Raw genomic sequence first — 15,082 nt, 5'->3', positions numbered from 1 at the left:
TTAAAAAAGAAAAAAGAAAAGTTTGAAAAGTCATAAAAGGGTAAATAAGAGAGGAAAAAAATTTTCGTCTCTGTAGCAATCTTAAAGTCTCTAGCATATGGCGAGTTGAGAGAGTTTTTCCCTGAGGATTTTTATTTTTGTCATAAATCAAAAGCTAAGTTCTGCAACGTACAAGAGGGGGGAAAATGAACGGGTCTTTGGGAAATCTGAAACACATTTCACATTTTCGTGCTTGGGTGGCAAATTATTTATTTATTTTTTTTTCAAAGCAATGGTTTCATCTGAAGGATTCATTAAAATATTTGCTTCTATTCGTGAGAATATGCCCTGTAAGGAGCACTGAGATTCTTTGAAACTAGATGAGACTCTTTCATTGTGCACTAACTTTAAAATTTATTGCGTGACAGATCCGTGATTCCGTACTATTTTATATTTTATTTATTAATAGATAATTTATTTATTAGATTTTACCTATTTGGAAAGGAATATTGCCTTTTATTGTGACATAAGCAACACATTTTAAGCATTTATTTAACCTGACTTAAGTTTTAATTACATTGGGTTTACAGGACAAAATTTCGGAAATTCAAGAAAAAGTCTATTAATACACATATATAAGTTCTCAAAGATGTTTCATTTTTATGGAGGAACGCCATAACTTCCTCAATATTTTATCAAACTTCATAAGGCATCATTAAGAAAAAAAAAATCTCGCCACTTTTGGCACAAAGTGAGCAAAAAATTCTTATCTTTGTTGAAAAAAACAGATTTATTCTGTTTTTTTTTTTTTTTTTTTTTTTCATTACTCATTGTTTCAACGCAAAATTGAGACCCATTCTCTCCATTGGGTACAACTTTGTGCTAATAACGCAGAGAATGTGAGTTCGAATCCCCATGGCCAGAAAAGTATCGTTTTAAAGGCAGAATTCTAATCCAAATTTCCATGAATATATAATCTAAACTCATTGCAGAATTTGAGCTACAGTTCTGCTGTTGAAAAACCGGGAAACAATACAAGAATTCAAATTGATAATTCTATGTAAGTAATGTTCAATAATACTATCGAAATGTGTTAATGCCTTTTGCTTTTGAACTGACAGAAGTATCATAAATTTATGTCGATTGGTGGAGATCAATAAGTAGTGAAACATTTTTCTTTAAAAACTTAAAATCAACTTAATTTATTAACATTTATTAAAATAGTTTAAAAGCAAGATCCAGTTTTATGACAACAAATATTTATAAGAAATTGGATTAGTATTTGATAAAAACTATCACCTGAATTAAAAGTTAAAAATAAATAAGTAAAAAAATTAATTGTGTAAATAGTTTCTTCTCTGCAATAGTATTTTTAAGAAAATGATGTGTTGGCCTCCCCGCTTGAAATAAAGCTAGAGATGAACCTCTAGCAAATTAAAGTAGTACTTTATGCCCCCCCCCACCCCCCGAAGCGGAAAATTCACTCTGAAAGGCGACGAAGGCCTCAAATGAACGAAAGAAGATTTGTCTGCATCAACTCCACGTTTTTACTTCCTTTTACAAAAAAGGAAGTATTGTATTCGCGAAAAAAATTTCACTCAAAAATCGGCCTGAATTTCCATTTTGGTCACCCCTGAATGAATGTTGAGTTTTTTTTTTTCAACCCGACCACACGTGGATGGGTCAGGTTGCAAAAAACTGTCTGTACGTTCGCCTAGGAACGTACAGACACCCGAAATATCCATTTTGACGATCCCCGAGTTAATTACAACGAGTTTTCTCGTGACGTCTGTATGTACGTATGTATGTGCGTATGTGTGTATGTATGTCACATAACTCAAGAACGGAATGTCCTAGAAAGTTGATATTTGGTATGTAGACTTCTAGTGGGGTCTAGTTGTGCACCTTCCTTTTTGGTTGCATTCGAATGCTCCAAAAGGGGTCTTTTGCCCTTTTTTTTTGGGGGGGGGGATCATTGTTAATTTCGATGTAAACTCAAGTGGTGTTATAATTTGGCGGACACTTGGCGATATATCGCCAGTCTTTCGGTCGTCAAGTTTTGTCGCCAACTTGACGTTTTTTTATTTTATTTATTTATTTTTTTTTTAAATCTGGCTTCAATTTGACCGCTGTTGGTGATATTTAGAGAGTAAACTATTAAATAACATTAAAACTGCCAATAATGAGTAAATGACGTTAAATTAGAGTAAAAGGAAGTCATGTGAGGCACACATCAGCTCGTTTGTTCTTAGTTATGAGGAATAAAATGTTTATCCGCTACCAAATTTTGCCAACTTTTCAAAGTTCACCGACTAAACTCAAAACGAAAAACGGGCGAAAGTTACACCCGCAAAGATCATGTGAAGGAAAAATCTTTGTACAATGGAAATGTTGTAAAATCTTTAAAAGTATTTTACCCCCCCCCCCCCCACCTCTCTTAGCAGTAAAATGTATGTCTGTATGTGTGTTAGTGCACAGAAAAATATCACATCGCCAGACAAATACAGATCCGTCTACAGGGCCCAAAAGGATTCTTACTCTTCTTATTTTTTCTTGATACATTAAATTAATTATATATGACCGTGTTTATTGTAATTGTACATGAAATTCACCATTTTTTTAAAAATTATTTTTTCTTTTATGTTTCAGTGTGACTTTAATTTTTTCCTCCACATAAACTGGGAAGGAACTTTTCCTTGTAAATGTTTTGCACGAACAATTATACTTACGTTTAACAATAATGTAATTAAATCCATACTTCCATCACTAACTATTGGGATGATTCATAAAATAAGGGCACTAAATATGTTTCAATTTTAGAATTTTTTTAAATTTTAGATTTGTTTCATTTATTATTATTTTTTTAAACCGAAAATTATTCATTTTTCAATCCAAAGCTCTTGAAAATAACAGAATAAATGCTTAAAATGCCATAAGCATAGATACCCACAGCATCTTTGTCAAGCTTGCTTTGGGCCGTTGTACCAAGAATAAAGACAAATTGAATTTAATTTCAAAAAAAAAAAAAAAAAAAAACTATCGTGTTCATGAGAAAGTTTTATTCGGAAAAAGTAAAACTTTTTACTCAGAAATTGCTCTTTACTAATGAAAAGAACGCTAAAAAAGGCAAGTGCACATTTTATTCTCTTTAAACGAGGGTTTTATTTAGAGAACGTGTCAGATTTCTTACATTTTTTTTCTCCAAAATTTGTTACATTTAGCTTATTTAACGTTTTACTAATCTTAAAAAATAGCATTCTTCTCAAATTTAAGAAAAATAAACAAATTGAGAAAAAAAACAGGTTAAGCTGATGACTTGACTTGAATCAAAGAAATCTTCGATAACCTGTATCACTTGAAAAGTTTAAAATGCCCAAAATCCACAAATATGTGCTTGCTTAAGATCAGCCTTGAAATTAACTTGTTATTATTGTTTTACTAAACTAAGTTAACAACTACTAGTACTTTTCAGAATTTTCGGCAACAATTAAAAAGCAACTTCGTCACTTCCGTCACACAAAAAGTTTGCGGATCAGAATTTCAAAGCCCTCTTATAAAAATTTTCACTGCAAAAATTTCAAACCTTAACCCTTTATGACCCAAATTGTTTTATGTTTTGAAAAAAGAGTTAAAAATTAATTTTTTTTACGTATCTTTATGCGTTAGAAACGCTTGAATAATTTTTTATATTAAAATTGTGGCAGGTGAGAAATAAATTTAAGGTAAGTTTATTTGAACATGAAAAAGTCCTAATGAGGAGCTATTAGGACTTTTTCATGCCCAAATAAACTCACATTAAATTTTCTTTCTGTGTTTTCTTCATTATAAATTTTCTTTTAGACATTTCCTTTATGGATCTTTTAAGTCCCGTTGCACAGTGGGGCGAAAACGCCAAAAAGCGCTTATAAATGTTTTTTTTTCCTATATTAAACCAATTGAGGATTTATAAATATGCACAGGCCTACATCTTAGGCAATTTAGAGCCCTTTGTCCACTATAAAGCTGAAGGGAGAATTTAGAAAATTGAAGAACCATGAGTGCGGGAATTTACAAAAATTGCTTTTAAGCAGTCTATAATTTGTTTTTCTTATTAAAGGCGGATATACTTAATTTCTCTCGTGTAATAGGGCGAAAAAAATGAGTAATCAAATTCTCAAACCGAAAATCAGTTTTGATCAGCGCCGAAAACTTGGGAATTCAAGGTAGTTTTTTTTTTCAAAATACTCTACAAAAAAAATGTCCTCTTATGTCCTCTTAGAAATTAATATTAGTTAGTCATAAATGATCTGTAGAAAGACCCTGAAAAGGAATTAGCTGCATAAACCTGCGAACTTTGGACTCTGAGCCCAAACAAATCGAGAAAACTCCATTATAACCTGCATGTGTAAACAAACAAGCGAGAGAGGTTTAAAAACATTTTTAAGCGCTTTTCGGCGTTTTCGCTCCACTGTGCGTCGGGTCTTAAAGGGTTAAAAAAAATTACATACAAGCCTAAAAGTAAGTTCTGCAGTAACATTGGTAAGATAAACCGGAAGGCTTATCAGATGGTTATGTTTTTTACTTGAAAGTGAAAAGACACTCGTGCATCCGTATTACTTAGAAGAAAGGAAAGAGCACCCTCACCCACTTCCTAACAAGAGAACTTACGTCACTGTTTATTTCGTCGTGAATCATCAATTGGGTGTATGTTTTCCCTTGATAAAATCTTTAATCCTAGCGTACCTTGTTACTTTTTGTTAGCTTTCATTTATGCATTCAAAAGCATGCACTAAACGTTTACTCCCGCCCAGGAAATGTCCTTTGGAAATAGTTTTCATTGAAGTGAATACATATCTTGTACACCCATGTCCTCACACATACACATACGTATATATATGATTCAGAAAAATTACAGTGTGGGTAAGATGAAATTGGATATTCTGGAGTCAGAATCATTTAAGTTTAAAATCTGCTTTCGAAATATAGTAAAAGGTTTATTCACACAAGGTTGTTCATATTATGGGGCTCAACAACAATAGCACTAGAAAATGTATTTTTGTATTTATCAATAATGGTTCTTCGAACTAATTTATTCTTTTTTCGATTATGAGCGCAGATTGCATGAGCCTAGTTTAGGCATTGTTGAAACCTAATGCACTGTTTACAACTCTGATTGTTTGAAAATAGCCCTACACAATCACATCACCATTTTCGTCCTCCCTTTCACTTCTCAGTTATTCCTTTTCCGAAGAAAAAGACTTTGCCACATATTGCATATTTTGGCTAAGTGTTCCTCCTCACCCCCTATTGCGCGCTTCTTTATTCCGATTTTCGTTCTTACATGCATAGTCAAGCTTGAAATAGGAAAAATACAGAGAAAGCAGACATTTAACGTTAAATAATAACTTATATGGTTGTAATTTTTAACGTATAAGAACGGTACAGCTTGATTACTGTAGCACTGTAAAAAAAAAAAAAAAATGGGAACTGTAAAACAAGCAAACACCTAAACAGTGGTACTCAACCTGTGGCCGTCGGCAACATACGATCCTCAAAAGTGGCCCGTTATGTTCAATGTTACGAATCGAAAACTTCCAATAGCAACCGCGAAACCGTCCTAGACACTTGCAACAACACCATTCAGGCCAATAAAACCACTCCTTCTCTTATATGATGCTGACAAATAGTCACAATGTTTCAAAATTGAAGCCGAAGATTCAGAATCTACATTGATTTTCTACATTGTTGGCTTTACGTTGTCTTTTACAAGCCCTTCCCTCTTTTATTGATTACAGAAGACGTCTATGTAGTTTATAATCTTAAGATGAATACTGAAGATCCAAGCATGACGACCACCCTCATATTTTTCAATGAACTCATCTGGATGACGTGGAGGACACGTGATTAAGGGCGAATGGTATGTAACTGATGCTAAAGAAGGTAAGGAATTGTTATTGCGTTTGGTTTTGCGAGGGATGGGAAAGACAGCTGACCTAGGTTAATCTGATAGAGGGAAAATTGTAATGGCTTGAGGACTCAGAATGACTATCTGAACCTGCACAACTGTTACATTATTTAAGATTTTTGTTGTTAGTACTTTTGAAAACTGGAAAAGTGGCGGTGAAACCAGCAGCAAACGAGAAAGTGCTGGACGTCCACGTGTCATCAACGAAGAAAAACGTCGGAGACGGTTGTGCTTGTTAAATCGAAATAGTGGTTCGGACTGTTGGCTATGGGACTACGCAGCAGTTGTCCCACTGGTGTGTCTCTTTCGACCAAGCGTCATTGTTAAGTATGCCTAGTCTGAATCAATAAAATAGCTGTACACTTAACCGCCATTTGTTATAGGAATGCGCTTAAATAAAATTTAGAGAAAATAATCCAAAAACGTTTTTTTTTTTTTTTAAGAGAAAAAATATGACGAAATAACGAATAGAAAATTCATTTTCAATCAAGTAAGTGTCCCACAGCGGATCATTAAATATTAATGAATGTTCAAACAGGATCAAGTTCACTACAGGGTCATTCCACAGAAATGTCAACCTCAACCTCAGAATTTTTTTTTCCACAAAGTCTTAATTGTGACCAATCATTTCATTCAGCATACTTTCTAGTACATAAATCCAGTAACAGTTTGCAAAAATTTCATTCGGTGTTTTTTTTATGGCTCTAAACGTGCGAGGTTGTAGAAAAGGCTTAGCATGTGCAAGAAACATGCGTCTACGTTTTCTTGTGTAATGTAAAAATTTTTGCAAATTTTTAAAAGAACTATGTTTATTCTAAATGATTAGATGTTGAGCAAATAAAATCGACTGTTCTTTTTGCATACATTGTAAGATAAGTATTTTAATTAGTTCGGTTATTTCACTGAAAATATTTACGTTACGTTAGTCACGAAATTGTACTATTTTCTGCTTAAAAGCTAAACCGGATGGTTGCTTAAAAACTAAACCGGATGGTTGACTAACGTAACATTTGAGCTGTGACTAACGTAACAGTTTGCATATGACTAACGTAACATTTTAAAAATGACTGATAATATTTAAAATTTATTTAATTTAATCTACATTTTCATGAACAATTTTAAATATGTAGGCATTCTATATTGATTAAAAATATAAAGGGTGAAAAATACCAGTAATATTACTTTGTAGACCTTCTGTTTACTTAGAAAAATACTTTTTTAAAGGTCTTTAAAAAGATACTTACAATTTAAAGAATTTTTTAAAAAAAGGTGAGTAAATCAAAATGAGTACTTTGCTGAATGTGCATTCAACACAGGAATCCAAGCTAAGAATTACGATAATAGAAATGCAGTCTTAACAAAGGAGAACGTCTCTATTTTTTAGAAAATGTATCTCCACCTATTATTAAGATAAAGTAATGGCTGCTCGTTGGAAAATATTTGATGTTACATGATACAGTGACAATAAGCGCTGCTGCCATATATTTCAGAAAATGCAAGAATGATCATTTAAAAATTCAAACATTTGCGGTGATATCTGGAATTAAAATGCACTCTGCAAAAACGTTCGAATATATTTTTTTTTTCAATATTTCATTTTAATTCAAAAGGATACACAACACTATTCGTTCGATGAATCAGTAAACCTTAAAAAATATATATATGCCATTGAAAAGTACTACGGAGTTTTTTATAACGATAACTAGTACATCAGCAGAATACTAGAATTCGGTAAAACTATCAACTTTCATAAAGTTAATTTTTTAAAAGAGAGATATTTAGGATTTAATTAGTCGAAGAATAATGTTATTTAGTTTGTAAAAGCAGTTTTTTTAATTATTATTATTATCTTTTTTCGCACATTCAAATTGAGTTAATTGAACTGAATCCTTCCATTCAATTTCTTACACTAAAACGGAAAAAAAAGTAAAGATAAACCATAATACAACACAAATAAGGTTCCTTAAAAGTGTAAAAGTAATATAAGAGCAAGAAATTAATTATAAAAAGTTATTTATATGCATTCATTGCTTGTTATTCGATGGTTACGTTAGTCACATTACGTTAGTCACACACAGTTTTTCGTAAAAGTACCATTAAGGACCAAAAAAGATTCATCTGTAACAAATCTGCAGTACATTTTTAAAAATAGATTGTTTACCTCTTACAAATATATCGGTCAATTTCAAATGCCTGCGTAAGTTTCAGAAATATTTGTCTCGTAACCTAAGCGTTGTTTCTCAGGGTTGCAAAAATGATACGTTAGTCACGATGCCTTTTTTGGTGAAAAAACATCTGCCAGCGCTTATTTTGCTTCAAATTCTTGGTAGAAATGAAAAATAGTCACCTTGTACATTTTAAATCTGCATATTAAACCAAAACATATTTATTTTTACTCCCGGTGTAAGTGAAAAGAGTTTGAAAATCAGCTGCGAATGTTACGTTAGTCACTATGGAATGACCCTACACTATAAAATAATTCAGTTTATATTTAACTTAATGCCTAACTCTGTTCTTATGACAGAGGTGACATGATTTCAGCAGAAGTACGGTGTCTTATCATAAGCATACAGAAGATACGTCTCAATAAAATATTTGGAAGAAAAAATAAGTAATTTTTATTTTTAAATATTTTTTAAGATAATGTTTATCATTGAGTAGCACAGAATGTTTTTTTTTTCTTTTAGGGGGATTTTTACACGGCTGCAAAAAAAGAGTGTGGCTTAACCCCCCCCCCCCTCCCCCCTAATTTTCCAGAGTGTAAAAACTAAAATTTTTAGAGCTGGAACTCAGAAGGTTGGCTAAATTCTGTGTTAGTACGGAAATAATAGTATACTGGTTAGTTTTTAATACTAGAAGAACAGATTAGTCAAGGAACAGGGGCCTGATAAAAGTACCAGTACTTTTTACAGAAAAATGCGCAGTCATAAGCAGTGGCGTAGCGAGAAAAAATCCTTGGGGGGGGGGGGTAATTTTTTCTGAAGTTTAAAGTAAAGCCATGCCCTCAAGTTTATACACTTATACCATATATATATATATATATATATATATATATATATATATATATATATATATATATATATATATATATATATTGTTTTGGGGCTCATGGGGGGGGGGGTTCTGACCCCCTATCCCCCCCATGGGACTACGCCACTGGTCATAAGTATACATAATGCTACTAAACTTGTTCTTTCCTCCCCAAAAAATTTTTGCAGTTCAAAAATATAAGAAAATCATTTTTAGAAAACACTATTTGAATGCAAGGTCATTAAAAAACTTTAAAAACGTAGGGCAAACGAGGCAGACTACCAATCTCTTGAAATATTCCAAGTACAGAATTTCTCACTAATATATAAGAAAAATATTCATTTTCAACAACTTTTATCTACTACCGGATTGTTCATCGTTAGTCACCACTCTCTCCTTTCATAATTGGCAGTTTGGGCGAGACGACTGCAAGCGAACTGTGGGGTGAATCTTTCATTCGCTTATATGATTATTATACTGTTATAAATGGTGGAATTACGAATCATATGGGTGGTACGATGCGACGCAAGGCAACAGCCAGTGAATGGTGATTGACCAATTTACCATTTGGCAATTTATGAAATTAGTTTATAATTATTTTCAATCATTTAATAAATTCAAATCAATCATTTGAATAAATTAATATTTTTATTTGCCAGTATTTTTCTCTCATGTTTATTTGGAAAGTCAGTCATCCATTTTTATTCTACTCTTTTTCAAATGGAAATTCAATTATGAGTTAGAATCAGAGTATCACAATAAGTGATAATAAAATATAAAAAAAATATATTTTTATTTTTAAAATCAGAATATATGTCCATTATTTAAATCATCTACGAACCGTTAAAATGTTTTGGGTTGTGCAATAATTTTCATTTAAAGTACATTTATCACTATACAGGGTGCCTACTAAAGTCCGTTACCACCTCAATAAGTTCTGAACTGTAAGAGATATTGTCACAAAAGTTGGTTCTAAGTAGAGTAAAATTGCCATGCGCTGCGAAGACAACCTTTTACAGCGTCACCTGGTGGTAAAATTCAGAGTTCGCAAAATCAGTAAGAGACTGAGGGGAAAATGTACTACATTGTTCAGCATCATCGATTTAGTAAGAGTAGACATCTTTCGTGAACTAATGTTAAAAATAGTAGCCTTAAAGTGCTTCTTTGTTTGATCACGTTGAAGAAAACTACACATGCCGTAAATGAACCTCATTTATACTTAATGCTCAAAATGGTGTATTTCAGCACAAATACTCATCTGAACACGCGATTGCATTTCTCGCTGCAGATTGAACAACATAGCAGGTGACAAGCTGGCATAAATACGCATCCGTAATTCGGTTTCAACGTTCTCGCAATATTGGTGGTGAGGTTGCATTCAATTGCTATGTGATGTATTCTTATCAAAAAGGTCTAAGAATTCACATTAAGTGAGTATGGAGACCATTCTACGCCACCACTATAATCAGCGACTTGTAGCTGGAATGCATTTTATACGAATCATTTTTAACATTGCTGTGCAGAAAATGTCTTTTTGTTTTTAATTTGATGATACTGAATAAATTTCTTACTGTTCATATCTCTTACTGTTTTTGAGATATTAACGATAACTTTAAAGTTTGCCACCAGATGGCGCTGTAAGCGATTTCGTCCCGGAGCGCATGGCAAGTTAACTATACTTAGACATAAATTTTATGTCGATAACTCTTGCCATTCAGAAGTTATTCGACTGTTAACCGACTTTAGTCAGCACTCTGTATATCTGCCGTTTGTGAATCAAGAAACTTGGCAAATATATTTGATTTTATGCAATTGAAAAGTATACTTTGTTGTTTGTAGTGCTTCATATGATGTAAATAGTTCACAAATATAATTTTTTACAGTTTATATATTTACTTTTTTGTCTGTTTTCTTGTAAAATTAAAAAGAACGAAACCAAAAGCAGGAAACAAGACTTAAAGTATTGTAAAAATATCGGTAAAAAAAACCAACACAAACCGAATAATTTATTTAAGCTTATTTTTGAGATGGAAAATATGTGTTTATATGTCTGGCAGTTTCAAACAAAAATTAGCTTCAGAGATATTTAAAGATATGTGTTTTGATTCCATACAAACATTAGTAAAATATTGTAATTTGACGTTCTTTTCATTCATTTCTTTTATTGGAAAACCTAAATATATTGTTTATACGGTAAAACTGGGAAAAATAGATGATAAAAGTTATAAAAAAAAAAGGAGAAAGAAGAGAAAAACTTGTAAATACTGCTATTTGACTGCGCAGAGCGGAAAGATTATATTTTGCATGTAAAAAGTTTTTGCTTTTTTATGTTTAAATTCTAAGCTTTCATTTTAATTCCGTAATTTTTAGCAACGGCAAATTCTAAGAGTTATTCGTTTTCCTGAAATGAAAAAAATGCAAATGATTTCATTTTCGGTGAAAATTATTTATTTAGATCGAGCAGTTAGTATAATTCTTTCTGTTTTCGTTCCAAGGTTTAAGTAATTTTTTTTATAATTGGCAAAAAAAAAAAAAAAATCCGAGGTGATTTTTTTTTTCTTACCCAAAAAAAAAAAAGAGTTGTGAAGTTAGCCTTGTCACTTTTTTTTCTATTAGTTTTCTTTGCAACAGGAGGGATCAATCTGACATTTTAAGAGTTTTTTGACACCCAGGTAACACGGAGTCCGGAACTTGTAAGATAATTTTTCAGGTGTGATTTGGTGCCGGAGTGCCGCTCCGATAATGCTTTCTTGAAAAATAAACTTAACATTCCAAATAAAATTTGTAACTGCTGATAATTCAGTTATTTCTCCTCATTGGCGTTTTGGTAGTACTGGAAAATTTACGAATTCACCCCTGATATATAATATGCATAAAACACTAACAAAAAACGGAAAATTAATTGAAACGAAAAGGCTCCATAACTTATCTAGTTTGCATTATTGGATAGTAAAACAAAAATACCTTTGATGTTAATTTGATGTCAAGAAACTTTTATAATGTGTCAGCCTCCAGTGATTTTTTGATCTATCATGAAAAACAGGTACACAATGGTTGCTTAAATCATGAAATAAATCTGATAAATATTTTATTAAAAATGCTCGCAGTTTATGGAAAACATGAGAGATACTTTCATTACTTTTTCACATATAACTTAGCAAGAAAATCTCTATCATTTTTTATTTAGATGAACACACATCGTTAATGTTATATTAAACACACAATTGTAAACAAAACTTCAACACACAGTTGAAAAAATAAATCTGTTTGATGTAATCACGTAATGGTAATACAGTGAAACCTGTGTAAATTGACCACCTGCGGTGCACTAATTTAATGGTCAACGTAAACAAGTGGTCAACTTACAGAGGTTGTTTTATATGAAAAGAGCTAATTCCGTGCCTGAAAAAAGCGGTCAACTTAGACAGGTAGTCAACTTACGAGGTTGATCAACTTTACAGGTTTTACTGTAGCAAGTAAATAGTTTATTTTACGTCATTTCCTTATTTCGTCCGCTGCAATGAGTATAAGTGCACATTAAAGCTTCTTTTTTATATATTTTTCAAGAAAAACACAAATAGCAATTTTGGTCTATTTACCAAGTAAATGGTATTTTTTGCTTCAATATGTTAATTTTTCATTGTGCGTTTCACGATAAAAGTTAAAGAAGGGGTTTACACTTGCTTCACATTTTCCGGTTTTCTATATCTTCCAGTAGGCAGTTCTGAAAGGTGACAACAGTGCTCTAACAAACATTATCTTATGTGTTGAAAACTAACGCAGTAATCGCATTTTGGCAGTCCAAATTGATGTTGATACATTACAAAGGATTTTTATAGTGCTAACTTCTATTTCACATAGTATAGTGTTAAGAAGACATAGCAATTCATTTTCGAGGACACTAATTAACTAGTGGGATTGTTATTCTAATAAAATTGACAATTTATTTAAATATATTTTTACGTACTAATTGGTGGCTGAAAAAAAATTGACCTTTTGTAGAAATAGTCTCGTACCTTTTGATTAATTATTAATTGTGTAAAAAATGAGTCACTAAGGAATAATTTTAATATGTAGAGTTGCTGTCTAATCGTATCAACATAATGATTTAATTCATTCCCGATGAGTAATGTGACAGTACTTTGAATTTGCTACAGATGTAGGAAGTGCAGGTGTACTGCTTAGTAAAAGGAGAAAAACCGAACTTAAGTTTTTTTAATGAAGTGAAAAAGTAACTCTAATAATTTTACGTTTTATTAAATTATTGCTGATATATCATGACATTTTCATCCAAGCAATTAGCAATGCATTATTTACTAACAATGCATGTTAGTCTTAAATACGCTAAGCCAAGTATTGTCACTTAGTCTTGACATGCTTCAATTTTTTAATGTGTATAATATCATAACTTCCTTAAAAGCGTGCTAAACTTTCGATTAAATTTTTAAGATGGTACTGAAGAAATATTATGCATTACCTTCAAATTTTCTAGTAGCTCCAAATCCTCCGGTACATGATTATGAATCGCGACAACAATTCCCTTGTAACCATTATCTTCGATGGTTATAACTGATGCAAGGTTCAAATTTGCCGAAAAGCAAAGCAACAGCAAGAGCCGCAACAAATTGAGACGGGGCACTGACAGATCCATGAGTAATCAGTGAAGCACAAAAAAATTAAAACATTCCGAGTTCAGAGATTGGAACCTCAAAGCAACACTTTTTAGTGTTCCTTTCGGTCTTTCTAGTTATCCAGGATGAAAAACATTCGGAACCGGCAGAATTGGAAGTGCGCCAACAGGAGCCACGTTCGGTTGAAAAAAAGTCGCCAGGATGTCTTTTTCATTCTGATTCATGCCGTGTTTAACTGCGGAAAACTAGTTTCGAATTTTGTTTTAACGTTTAGAAATTGTTTATTAATAGAAAGGCGTATGTCTGTCTAGAGATAAGTCGAAAAATCATAAATTTTATCTTGGAAGCTTTTGCTTCATTTAAATGCCATTCAACTGTCTTGTCTACTATTTTCTTTAGCTTCTTCGCTTATCTGGTAATATTTTCTTTTGCTTTTAACTAAAACAACGCAGATAAAGTGTGTCTTAAAAGATTTGTCGATGGGGGAAGTTACACTTCGAAAAACCTTGACTGAAATTTCTTTAAAGAAATCTTCTTAACCATGAATAACAATGAATGGTTAAAAGCAATTTTATCTCCATTTGATTTTACTCCTGTTCTAAAACTTTCAAAAGAAAAAAAAAACATTTTGAGTAACCTGACCTTGTGATTATGTGAATTTGGATCCATCTTAAAATTATTTTTTTTTGCAGAGGAAAAAAAAATGGTAAATTTTGTTTGAAGAAAAGAAGTTTCTTTTTTCATAAGCAGAACTGTTTTATACTATTTCCTCCTAATTTAACTGACTACATAAGTCATTTCACTGTACTTTAATTTATTAATCTGAGAAAAAGTGGCATTTAAGTTTGAAAACGAATGAAATACGCAGGATGTCCAAAAAGTCCTTGATACATTTTAAAAATTCATTAAAGAGCTATAAATTGTTGTATGAATGTGCGGTTTGCTGAATATTTCGCTGGTTTAAGAACTTTTTATGACATCGTAAAAAAGAAAAGAAAAATATGTAATTTTAAGTATTTATCGTATCTTCACAGTAGAAAAAAAGTCATGTGAGGTGTTTAATCATTTTATTTAAGATAAAGCAATAATTTTCATTACAAGAATTCAATGCGTGTACCATTTGTGGACATGGGAAGAACTTGAGTATCATTTAGATGTGGTTTGAGCTACATACGATGCACATAATAAACTCTGATAATGAAAGGTATAGCTTACTGCTTAATAAAAGTATTAAACACCTTGCGAAACGCTTGTTTTTCATACTGTGAGGATAAGTGATTATTTATAATCCATTTTTTTTGTTTCTTCCCCTTTTTTTTACAACGACAAAAAAAGTTCTTGAGCCTGTGAAATATTGTGTCGCAAATCGCATATTGATACGACAATTTATTGCTTTTCAATGAATATTTAAAATGTGTCAAGGACTTTTCGAACACATATTCTTTATTTTTGCGGTGCTCTTAGTGGTTTCTGCGAAGACGGGAATGAAACATAGCAA

At 31.9% G+C, this 15,082-nt stretch overlaps 1 protein-coding gene across 1 annotated transcript in view; it reads right to left on the bottom strand.

Annotated features, from left to right (window-relative positions):
• The window catches only part of LOC129231238 (calcium-activated chloride channel regulator 1-like), an 89,686-nt gene extending 76,005 nt beyond the window's left edge, over window positions 1–13,681 (bottom strand). Inside the window, exon 1 of the mRNA XM_054865510.1 lies at window positions 13,431–13,681. Coding sequence (XP_054721485.1) covers window positions 13,431–13,604 — 174 coding nt within the window. The 5' untranslated portion in view covers window positions 13,605–13,681. The remainder of the gene's footprint in view (window positions 1–13,430) is intronic.
• Window positions 13,682–15,082: the final 1,401 nt, after the last annotated feature.

Source organism: Uloborus diversus, chromosome 10, assembly GCF_026930045.1.
Source record: "Uloborus diversus isolate 005 chromosome 10, Udiv.v.3.1, whole genome shotgun sequence".
Taxonomy (NCBI): domain Eukaryota; kingdom Metazoa; phylum Arthropoda; class Arachnida; order Araneae; family Uloboridae; genus Uloborus; species Uloborus diversus.
This window is presented reverse-complemented; position numbering and strand designations above follow the sequence as displayed.